This window comes from Fonsecaea monophora, assembly GCF_001642475.1.
Source record: "Fonsecaea monophora strain CBS 269.37 chromosome Unknown Scaff143, whole genome shotgun sequence".
NCBI classification, from domain to species: Eukaryota; Fungi; Ascomycota; class Eurotiomycetes; order Chaetothyriales; family Herpotrichiellaceae; genus Fonsecaea; species Fonsecaea monophora.
Window position 1 is genome coordinate 1 of NW_019174074.1, and position 11865 is coordinate 11865.

The 11865-nt window shown below is 51.1% G+C and overlaps 4 protein-coding genes across 4 annotated transcripts; 1 reads left to right on the forward strand and 3 right to left on the reverse strand.

The window, feature by feature from the left end:
• Positions 1-1956: 1956 nt before the first annotated feature.
• AYO21_11083 (hypothetical protein) lies at positions 1957-2361 on the reverse strand (the record flags this gene model as incomplete). Its single annotated transcript, XM_022660982.1, has 3 exons — positions 1957-2072; positions 2122-2208; positions 2259-2361. 3 exons carry the CDS (start codon positions 2359-2361, stop codon positions 1957-1959), a joined length of 306 nt encoding a protein of 101 aa, XP_022506687.1.
• A 2045-nt stretch (positions 2362-4406) lies between these two features.
• AYO21_11084 (hypothetical protein) lies at positions 4407-5228 on the forward strand (the record flags this gene model as incomplete). The annotated part of the gene is made up of 1 exon (XM_022660983.1): positions 4407-5228. The coding sequence occupies one exon, from the start codon at positions 4407-4409 to the stop codon at positions 5226-5228; it is 822 nt and encodes a 273-aa protein (XP_022506688.1).
• An 811-nt stretch (positions 5229-6039) lies between these two features.
• On the reverse strand, positions 6040-7780 carry AYO21_11085 (hypothetical protein; the record flags this gene model as incomplete). The annotated part of the gene is made up of 3 exons (XM_022660984.1): positions 6040-6171; positions 6254-7618; positions 7688-7780. 3 exons carry the CDS (start codon positions 7778-7780, stop codon positions 6040-6042), a joined length of 1590 nt encoding a protein of 529 aa, XP_022506689.1.
• A 922-nt stretch (positions 7781-8702) lies between these two features.
• Positions 8703-11535, reverse strand: AYO21_11086 (hypothetical protein; the record flags this gene model as incomplete). The annotated part of the gene is made up of 2 exons (XM_022660985.1): positions 8703-11185; positions 11247-11535. 2 exons carry the CDS (start codon positions 11533-11535, stop codon positions 8703-8705), a joined length of 2772 nt encoding a protein of 923 aa, XP_022506690.1.
• Between the last annotated feature and the right edge of the window lie 330 nt (positions 11536-11865).

Genomic DNA, 11865 nt, shown 5'->3' on the forward strand with positions numbered 1-11865 from the left:
TTTTTTCTTACTTTGTAGGTCAGTTGTGTTCGTGTCTATATGTGTGTGTTCGCGTATGTTTGTATGAGTTACATTGTTTGTGTATGTGAGAGTATATGTAGATGCGTGAGAGATTATATTCTATCGTATATATGTTTCTGGTTCTAATAGAAAAAGAAAGAGTACTGTGTCCCGTAAAAGCTCTCTCTTTTCTCTCTCTCTCTCTCTCTCTCTCTCTCTCTCTCTCTCTCTCTCTCTCTCTCTCTCTCTCTCTCTCTCTCTCTCTCTCTCTTTTCTTTTTTGTGTGTGAGCTTTCCAAAGTATTACTCCTACCACCAATCCTTCTGATATCTGATCAAAGTCCGAGGCAGAGTGCGCGCGCGCGGGCTCTAACAACAACGTCATGTTGTTGCCCCCCCTCCCCCCCCCTGATCCACAAGATACGAGATAAGATAACGTGGCTTGTCGTCGGGTCTGGTTAGGTCAGATTGGCACAAGAGTTGGCACAAGAATCCAAGACGAAAAAGAAATGAAGAGACTACAACTACCAAGAAAGAAAAACAAAAACCTCTTGGAGTTCGACAGAGGGTCGGGTTTCGGATAGACGGCAACAGAGGTCGGAGTTTAGTTGTCGCCCGATCGAGAAAATAAATGGGTTTGAGTGAGGTTTTTGGTTCAAGTGTTTGTTCTGGGTAGAGACCTCCGTGCGTCGTTCAAATGTGATAAAGGTTAGATATATAACTATATGGTTATATACTATATATGCCCTTTTCTCTACCGCCCGGGTTTACTTACCGGCCATGGTATAACGCGCGAGTGTACAATCTTATCTGCTGTTCGCCTAGGATTCACGAATAACATCATCTTCTCTGCCCAAGATACAACGAAAGGTCATTTTGCAGCAAAAAGAAAACCCTCGGATGTGGTCGGATATGGGTACCCATTGAATACTTTTTTTTGGGTTACAAAATATTACCAAGTACATTCCAAGACTCCTTTTTTTGTTACTCAAGTATCTCCTTGAGGCTGGGCTGAGCTGGGCTGAGCTGGGCAATTGCCGGATTCTGCATCTCGGCGAGGGTTTCTTGTACGTAGTGTAGTAGTATAGTGTAGTGTGGCGTGGTGTGTCGGGTCGTGGTCGTGTTCGTGTCCGTGTGGTGTGTGGGTTTACAACGTGGTGGAGATGGGAGGTGGAGATGGAGGGGGGGCAGGATCATAACTGGCGACTTGGACCAAGTTCAGTGTTGGTGACTAGTGGTTGTTGGTGGTGGAGTATACACAACCCTGGCTAGCTTGCTAGGGTATAATTGTACGTACGAGCAATCTGCTGCTCATTGAGTGGTTAGGGTAGGTACTAAATTGGGCACAGAAGTGGAGATGGAGTATATTATAATCGGGGTTGTCACTGTTCTATCAGTCTGCTCGGTACTTTTACTTCTTACCTGCTTGTACTTGTAGAACTGATATCATTTCTTCCAGCCACGCTCCTCTCCAATTCCCCCCTTCCTCCCTTTCCCGTGCCGGACCAAGGACCTCTTTCTGGTGAAGACGTGGGTTGTTTGGCCGATTGTTCTTGCCGCAGACAGGAAAGGGGAGGGAAGGACAGGAATGGGGATAAAGAGAGACGAGCACACCAGCGAGCCTGTTGACCAGCGGTCACACTTGCCTTCTTTGATGATTGGTGACAAGCTCCTACCTTGTTGCAGACTCACCTCTCTGCCACGCCCCCAGAAAGAACCTTTGCTAGCATTTCTGCCCTGAGGCAAAGTTCTGTGGACATTGGATAATTTGGATGACGGCCCGCAAAGCAAGGCTGCCTCTGCCTGCCAAAAGCCACAGAAACTTCCCAAGTTCATTTGTTTTCCGTAGCCAGCATTCGACTATGGTAAGAACAGTTCTGATTTTCTCCAACATGGTGATGCTGATAAGGTTTGCAGTGATAGCATTGCACAGCCACATTGAGTGTATGTCTCCCCCTTAGAGGTCATATACGTCTGGTCCAGCATCGTGGAACGGATTTTGGTCAAACCACTCTTCAGCATCAAAGATAGTTGCCTCTGTCGAATAAAGCTCGTCGAGCACGCTGTTTAGTTCTGTAGAAGGAATAAGCCATAGGCCGTGATTTCAAAATTTCAGGCTCACTGGATAATTCGAGTGGGTGCAGTGACTGGAGTGAGAACTTGGAAGGATCGAAAGAAAAGGCGATCAGCGGCGCGGGCAAAAGTGTCCCTGAGTAGCGCTGTAAGCAGTGGCCATGGGAGTATGGTTTAGGCATATACCCTTCTTCAGACTGATCAAGACTGGCTTTCTCGTTTCGTCCTCTTCTAGATACCGGTCGAATGCAAGCCTCGTCAAATCTTGCATTAGGATAGTGTTGGGCATGAAAATAGGCCCGTTCGCTTCTGCCCGGGAAGCCAATCTCAGTACTCTCCAAAAAGATGCTGAGTGACTGCGCACTTGGCTTTTTGTCCGATACTCTCGGATATACCAGACCATCATCCGATACTAAAGCCCGCTCGTTGCTGTTCGAGTCCTCATCCTTTGTGAAGGCTGAAAGGTTTGATTTGGGGAAGAGCTGCAGCCGGTACACGGTCGTTGGAAGTGTGGAATGGAGAGAAACAGTCGAAAGCCTCCGCAGGTTTCCCAGTTTTTGAGAAGACCAGAGAATGCCGCGTTGGCACGCAGAATAAGAATCGACCGACTATGCTGAACATGTTGAGTAATTGACAAATCAAGTTTGGACTGACCTACGCGATTTGGCGATCATGTGCAGTTCGCGAGATGAGATTAGGAAAGTATACCGATTACAGTTCTTTAGGTGCAAATACGCACACTTTCCAACCACGTAACTATAGATCACGATGACGAACCCATCTCTTCCCCACGCATAATAATGGTATCTATTATATCTATCTATCCTATAAATCTGCACCATTATTGAAAAGATCGATCCAGACAGACTCGCAAAGCAAGACCCGGGAACAAGATCTGATCGCAGAGCTGTTCGCTTGGAAAAGCTCATCTGTCAATCAACATATCATATTCTTTGGAAGCGCTGCCTCGACAAGAAGGAAGGGCGTGGATTGGTGTTCAATGATCAATACACAAAAATTCTCCGGAGGGTTGTAAAACGACCTCGTCTTTTTTTTTGGATTTCAATTCTCTGACCTTTCTGAACCGGATCACCGGACGCTCGACACCATTTGTCTACCTCGAGCGCAAACAAGGTTGAATTGTCCTTTGTAACGTTAAGCGACATATTTGCTTGCGTCACCCTCAAGATCTCCCACTCCTTGACCTGACTTTCAAAACGAATATTAGACAAGCCCCCCCCGGGGGACTGTGGAAACAACAGCATGGCTCCAACGTACTCTTCCGAGACTGTCTTGTATCCGTGTTCGCAGGTCTTTCTCCATATCCACCTTTGGCAAGGTCTCGATTTTCTGGTTCCCCCATTTCTTCTCGCCCTTTGGCACCTTACTTGCCCATGCTGCCAGGTCTTCTATCAGGATGTCACCGTTCATCTCAGTGCGTGCACCGCGTATTATGGATTGACTCCTGATGTTCTTCGGGTATAGGTGCTGACTGTTTAGTGGAGGCGTCGCCGGGTGACGATGAAGGCTTTCCGGAATGACTCTCCGTACTACAGCCGGCGGTATGTCTTAGGGTTCTAGACGCCGATACCCATAGTTTGTTCGGGTAGATAGAGTTGTTTTACCATGCGCGATGAGGGCCGCAGGGAGCGGGGCGCGTTTTCGTTGTGGGACGAAGAACCACGTGACGCTCAGGGAAGAGTCAAACAAATCCGGCACCCCGGATCTAATTAATACCAACGGCTGCATCTCTGTGGGGGGATCTCCGCTATCAGAACAGCCTCTCTTAGCGCTAATAGAATCGCGTCCCGTCTCTCATATCATGTTTGTGAAATAGCCGACTCGACCAGGAAGGGCGATGTCCTACGGAACGAACGACGAGAACTCGACAAGAATTTCTTTGTCCTGGTCCTGGCTCTCCCACTCGCCAAAAAAGGAGCCACAGACGGAGAGAACAACAGACAAGACCGCCTTGTCTTCCCTCAAACCCTCAAAGAAAGGCCCTTGTATTGTGACAATGGAAGACACACATGGGATGCCTTTGTTGTCTATGAAAAGACTCTCCTCCCCATCTACTAGAGTATCTATCTACAGTCCCAAAGGACTCCTTTTCTTTCGCATCCAACCCCCTCCCCCCCCTTTTTTTTATCGTACATGTAGGTTTTCTCCATCCATCCATCCGTGCTTGCTTTGCAACCTCCAGATCCGCCAACACGTACACTCACACACACACCCACATTCATACCTCTCTCTCCTTCTCTATTTCCAAAGATCTCTCTATCCCCAAGCAAAAAAGACAAACAAAAGCCCAGAACCTGAAGACCACTCACAATCATGCCTTTTCGCTTCTCTGAGCTCGCAAAGAGAGGTAAGTCTGTGTCCAAGTCCGGAGCGTTTGAAGAAGAAGAAGAAGTCGCAGCAAGACCTATGACCACGGCGCGCAGCTCCTACGCGTACAGTGACTACGTCAGTGAGTACATCAACGACTATACCAGTGAGTACGCATACGATGTCCGCGACTCAAAGCCAAAGTCGAACTCAAGTGGTCTTCCACAGTCCGCCGTGTCACAGCGAGTAGGTCCAAGACGACCAGATCGGACCGACACTCCCGCCCCAGCCAGCATCTACTACGACAACGGCACGGGCGTCCTCCACGCCAACTTCGTCCGCGACCAGAGCCTGCCGCCGCACGTGCGCACGACGGCGCAACTGGCCGAGTTCATCAGGACGCGCGAGGACAGCAGCAGCGGCTTGGAGGACCGGGGAGTAGCACCACCACCCGCATCCTTCTTCTCCACGTCCTCTTCGTCGTGTTATTCTTCGCATTCATCATCGTCGTCGTCGTCGTCCAACTCTAACCCTCCCTCTCCGAGTCAATCTACCGGACCCATGTACCACCATGCGCCAGTGTCAAGATCTCATGAACGTATTCGAGTGACAGCAGCAGCGGCGGCGGCGGCGGCGGGAATTCTAATGCGACATCACCACGTCGCGCGACCCACCGTCCGCGTCCGCGTCCTACCCGGCGCGACACGCACGCATAGGTACCAAGGGTTCTGGCTCAGACGGGGGACGATGCGCAAGACCAACAACTCCGAGACCGAGTCTGGCAAGGAGAAAGGCGGAAAAAAGCGGGCCGAGAAATCAAGGAGGTGAGAATGACGAAAGGTAAGAACAACAATGAAAGGTCAGAAAGGTGAGAAAGAAAAGAAAGAAAAAAAAAAGAAACAGCCGCTGTGGTAGGTAGGTGGATGGGTGATTGGGAGACCAGGAACAGGTACAGGTACAGGTACAGGTACAGGTACAGACACAGGTAAGGGAGATGTAGAATCGAGTGTTCTCGTCTCGTCTCGTCTCGTCCTTTTGTATCAAAGCCTGAAATTCACTACCTTGTATGTATCAGGGACCAGGTATCTTGTTGACCTCGTTGAAATAGTAACGAATATACAAGTCAAAATAAACCATATCCCACGCTCACGCGTTGACCGTCAAAAACAGCACTGCAATGATTCCCACATGCTCTTTTCTGAAAATCTTTCCCCTTTTGTCTTTTTATCTCTCATCTCACATTTTGTAAATGTGATAATCAAATCGAAAAGGGAGATCAAATCTCTGCCTCTACCTCCGCCTCCGCCTCCGCCTCTGACCGGTTCTCAAGGCCGAGGATGAGCCAGTGGATATGTAGCCCTTTTTCCCACCCAGGGCTGTTGTCAACGTACCTTTGAAGCACTGCCAAACCTCCATTCGTGCTGGTGGGAGTCTTTCTTTCGCCGACATCCCAATAGCCAACTCGGTGTGCTCTGGCCTGAAAATTGAATATTCCAAGATTATTGAATGACTTTTCTGACCTCTCATCAGTCCCATATCTTATCCTCACTTTCCCCTTTCTACGCTGTTGCGCTATGCCCCGGTTCACGGCTGATCTCGTCGTAGTTCTCGCGTCGTGCACATGGCATTGGGCGAACGCTTATAGCATAGGTTTGATGTCGTCCGCAACCTTGAAAGGCGCCTCGGTCTTGGCCTTGATCTCCTCAACGGTAACTCCGTCCGCGAGTTCAATAAGCGTCAGGCCGTGGGTAAAGTCCACATCGAAGACGCACTGGAGGCACAAAACCAGGTCAGCATATGTTTCAACTCGCCTTTTATCCCCAGCCTTGTTTCAATACGAGAGAGAGACTCACCAATTCCGTAATAATTCTCGAGACACACGCTCTTCCAGTAAGAGGGAACTCGCACTGTTTCAGGATCTTGGGATTCCCCTTCTTGTCCGTGTGCTCCATCAACGCCACCACCCTGGTCTTCTCTGGATTGCTCACCAAATCCATTGCTCCGCCAAAGCCCTTGACCTTGCCAGGCAACATCCAGTTGGCCAGATCACCCTTGGCCGAAACCTGCATGGCACCCAGCATAGACATGTTGATGCGTCCAGAGCGGATCATGCCGAATGACTCCTCTGAGCCAAAGCACGACGCGCCTGGGAGCAAAGTGACGGTTTCCTTGCCAGCGTTGATAAGATCGGGGTCTTCCTCGCCCTTCAGTGGGTACGGGCCCAGGCCGAGGATGCCGTTCTCCGATTGTAGCTGAACTTCAACTGAAGAATCCACAAAGGACGGGGCCAGCATAGGCATACCAATCCCCAAGTTGGCGTACATGCCGTTCTGGAACTCCTTGGCGGCGCGTCGCACAATCCGCTCGCGCTTCGATGCGGCATCGCCTTTTCCAAGGCTGTCTTTGACATCGGCGCCCTCTTCTTTGCGGTTGACGTATTTCTCAATCTTTTTCTCGGCCGTCGCTTGGACGACTTTGCTCACATATATGCCCGGCAAGTGCACCGAAACCGGATCAATCTCGCCGACCTCGACGATATGCTCAGCTTCCACAATGGTGACCTTGGCATTCCGGCCCATGGCACCGTTGAAGTTGTTTGCGGCAAGACGGAATTGGCAGTTCCCGAGCTTGTCGGCCTTGTATGCTTTCACAAATGCGTAGTCACCTGCAATCGCTTCTTCCATGACATAGGACTTGCCATTGAACACCTTGACGTCTCTGGGTTTTCCGAACTGTGCAATACTGCCGTCCTTGTTGTGTCGCAGAGGGATCTCCCCCGTCTGCACGACCGTACCAAACGCAGCTGGTGTATAGAATGCCGGAATTCCTTTGCCTCCAGCCGCACAACGTTCAGCCAGAGTACCCTGGGGTGTCAGTTCCAGCTCCATCTCTCCCGTCAAGTACATCTGCTCGAGCACTTTGTTCTCGCCAACATAGCTGGCAATCATTTTCCTAACTTGCTTGGTCTCCAAGAGCTGGCCGAGACCAGCCCCTGGAATACCGGCATTGTTGGAGACCGCGGTAAGGCCGGTAATGGATGGTGTTTTCGCGACCTCGTTGATCAGCGTGTCTGGCACACCGCAGAGACCAAAGCCACCACATAGGAGGGTAGAGTTGGACTTCATGTCCTTGATGGCTTCAGCGGCCGAGGGGACGACCTTGTTGATTTCATGGCGGCGCAGGGTCGACGAGAACGAGCGGGCGAAGAGGAGGTTTTGCTGTAGATGATCGAATCAGTCGGACTGTCCTTGGACAATGGCATGGTGTTTCGTCGTGGTTACACTCACCTTCCGTTGGTCGCGGGTAAAGTACCTCGCGGTTCTCCAACCTCGAGATGCTTGTGAAGGAATGCGGAGAGAGGACTCGAGGAAGGACGCCATGATCACGGTTTGGGCTCTCTTTCACTTCTCTGCAGAGAGATGCAGCTAAGCACTCGCAGATGTCCTGGGGAAGAAGCTGAGCAAAATCACACAACAAGGAACGGGACAACCAAGACAGGAGCAACAACGGGGGAATAACAGTGAAAAGGATTGGAAAAGCCGACGTGCTGGGCAAGTCGGGCTGTTTAAAGCGGAGATGGCATGGACGACGCGGGATCGGTAAAGCACCCCGGAATGATTACCGCAGGATGAAGGAAGAGCACGGTACGGATCCGATGGAGAAGGACGAGGAGAAAATTATTGTGTACGGACAGATTAGCCACGCGGAACGCCAGGGAACGAGGGGAGTCCCCGGGTGCCAAGCAAATCCAAGTGCCAGGGGAGCTGCTTAGGTAGAAGTAGGCGCTTACCCAGGTAGGCTAGGTGGCCTTTCCGAAGCCCCTAAGCAACCCGGATCCGGGGCCGTGTCTTTCATTCTGGGCACCATGGGCAGCCACCAGCTGAGGTCATAAGCTCGCCCTTGTGCGAGGTACCGAGTTACTTGTACACTGCCAGTCTTTTTCCGAGAAGACCCGGAGAAGCCCCCTTCCGATGCAATAAGCGGCGAGGCCAGGATTTGCTGAGCAAGAAATGACATTCACCAACAGAGCAATTCTCTAGATATCGTCACATCACCATTGTGCAGAAACATATCTCATCAAGGGGCATCATTGAAATAGTCGTGACACTTTGCGAGATGTATTTACCGACATGCCTAATATAGAACAAATTCCACCAAATCGTGCATATACCACAGGCTTTTTACAGAGGACCAAAAACTCGCCAACGCCATGCTCTTCGTGTGGACGTAATGTCCAAGATGCAATTTCATTATACAGTCAGATAAAGCAATTCCCCAAACCACCCACCATGGGATGAAGTCTTATCCTTCATCATCCATACTCATCTCGTCCGATGAGTCACTGTTGTCATCGTTGGCAAAGCCTGTATCGGGTTCATTGGAAGCGACGCTCCAACTCGCTCCCGCAGTGGCAGCAAGGCTACCGCTCGTCCGGCCCGGCTCATTTCTGGCACCTGGAAGCGGAATCCTGGCTCGTGCGGCTTCCAACACTCCCAATGAAGAACTTGCCACCGAAGCCTCGTCGTCGCCAACTTGTCGTTCATTTGAACTCGACGACCACTGCCATAGAAACCCAGCCGGTGCCGGAGAATATTCCGCCTCCGAAGACTCATTGCTGTCGTCGTCGTCGTAGTAACCTTTCTCTGCACCAGATGAGGAGCTTGTTGTGAAGAAAACGTAGCTTGGAGGTGGCAAACGCGAAGGTTGTAAACTCAACTCCCTGCAATTGGCAACTTCGTAGTCATATATGGCAGGCCGCTTCTGTCGGATTGTCCTCTTGCCGCCGCTACTGTCAAGCTTCCGCCGCTTTCTTGCGATCTGGACATCGAGCGCAAAGTTATCTTCAGGTCGCACACCCCCAAGACCTGAAGCTTCAAACTCTAACGGCACTGTCTCGTCCTCGCCTGAAGACTTGATGGGTTCAAGCGGTAAGTCTATATCTGGACAGTTCTGAGGCCACGTGTTGCGTGCTGGTGGCCAAGGGGAAAGGAAATAACATGCTTTAGCATCCCGTAGGGAGTCGTCCAACGCGGAGTGCCTCTTCTCAATGCCGAGAACATCTCGGGCTCCTGTAAAACCGCTCAATCTGACGTTGGTGGGGGCTTTGTCACCACTGAGATCTGTGAAGAAGAAAGGGTTGCTGAAGAACGTCATGTACCCATCATAGGCATCCTCTTTGGGTTTGATGCTGGAGCGGCTGAACGCGCGGACCAGGCTAGCAGAATTGGGTGACTTATCCTCATGCGAACTCGATGAATCCAGGTATGAGTTTTTGGCCTTCAGAAACGTCCTCTTCCCTTGAAATACAATAGGTTTATATTCAAACGCAGAGGTCGACTTGGACAGGGTTTTTGGTGGCTGGATTGCATGATTCGAAGATGTCGTTGTAGAGTTCACCAAGCGGGAGGTACCACTTGTCTTTCCCTGCAGGACTTTGTCATCTGAAAGGGACATGGAGTTCGAGGGTTCGTTAAGTGTGCTAGTCGCGCTCCTGCCACTTTGGCGTCCGGCATCGTCGCCAGTATCGTCCGACGTGCGTTGGGGTGGACCCTCGGGGCTTGCTTGGTAACCATATTCGACTTGCGGGGTGCGCCCGATCCACCGTAATTTATGCCCGTCTTTCGAAAGCTCGAACTTGGTGCTCAGCTGTTTTACGGCTTTACGTACAAAGGCAGGCGTAACATTGAGCGTGTGGAGCTGAGCCATGCTGACAAGCAAATTCAGATACAACCAGGGTTGTTCTTTGCTGTCGGTATCGTCATCAAATTGCGGCGACGACATGCCTAGATGTCGAATATACTCGATATTGTCTGCGGCGACTTGCGCACGATGGATGTCAAGATCCAAAGGTCGAGTGGGCCGTTGGTCTGGGGACCCGGGAGATTCCGAGACCGGCATGCTTCTCACTTCCCCAGAGGACTGTTCGGATCCGGACTGATTCCATTGCGGGTGACCACTGGCCTCTATGGCGTCGAAATTGAACCTGGAGTCGTGAGGGAGGATGTGAGCTTCACGAGTTCCCTCCACTCTCGATGCTCGATTCAGTCGCTGACCCTCGCGCCGATCAGCCTTGGCGGCTGATCGAGAAATCTTCTGTTGCTGAACAGGCAAGCTGTGTTCACCAGGCGCAGCCCTCTTTCCTGTGAAGAGCTCTTCTAAACGTTGCACCACCAACACCATCTTAGCATTCTCACTGACAGAGACAGTCTCGCGCGGGAACAGTGAATCTGGAATATCGTGCAGATAGCTTTCGATGTCGGATTCCTTTTTGCTTTTCGACACAGGTTCGCGGAGTCTGAGACCGCTAGACCGCGAAGTTGATTGCATCCCGGAGTTTGAGATAGAGGCATAACCCGAGTCTGTAGCATTAGGATCTTGCAGGCCCTTCACTGCCGGTACGGCGGCATACCCAGCACTTGAGGCGGATTTTTCCATGGGACCTGATGAGCTTGGTTGCGATGCAGAATCTCCATTGAGGCCAGTAGCAAACTTTTTCAAAAGGTCTTCCAACTCCCTCTTCTTCTCGGCTGGTAGTCCGTGCAGGCGGACTTCAACCACTCTATCCGGGTTACTGCTGGTGGGACTCAACCGCGCCTGCCAATTCCTCAGGAGATGTTTCAACTTTTTGTTCTCCACAGTGAGGTCGTCAATGACCCCGCGAAGTTCATCATTCTCATTTTCATTCTCGTCTCTGGGTGGCGGGCCGAAACTCTCTGCATTGTGGGAACGCAGATTCTTTAACTGGTGGGAGCTGCCCTGATGGGCAAGATAGAAAGGCGAATCATCTATAGCACGTCAGCAACGACAGCAAGCCGCAAGCGCGAAAGCACTAGAGGATTTGCCTACTCTCTTGCGATGCCCTCTTGTCGCGGGAATCGACCACATTCTCGTTCTTGCTGGCAAACCATTTGGCTGCACTCTGGTCACTGCTCGAGTCACGACTTTCTCCTTGTGGAAGCGTCGGATGGAGTTCTTCCTCAACCGGCGACGGCTTTGTGTCTGCATCGTCGGGCCTGTGGTCAATCTTGACTTTTTTATTCTTCGGGAGCGATTTGGATTGAGACGGGTGGGCACGGCGAGGGTTGCTACTGGTTATGGAAGACAGCGCCCGCTTAGGTGACTGTGCCGATGACATTTGAGCGTCGTGCATGCTGCGACATAGCTCTCGCGCTGTGACGGAGGCTGTGTAGTCAATCAGATAGGTACGAGTGGTATCTTGGTGTCGTTTTTTCGTAGAGGTGTATGGTGGATCAAGGATGACCGTCCGGAGCAGGGGTTTTGTACCGCTCTCTTCGGATAGCCGTATTCGTTAGGGTTGGTTTCGGTGCGCACAAGGCTGCGGTAGACGAGATCGAAATTGTAAGGCGGCGAGGATGGTTTTGGTTGGTTTTACACAGCGTCGACGACGATCTGAGTGAGGTGAGAAACAAGAAGCCGAAAGCATGGTCATGCCAGGTAAAGGTAT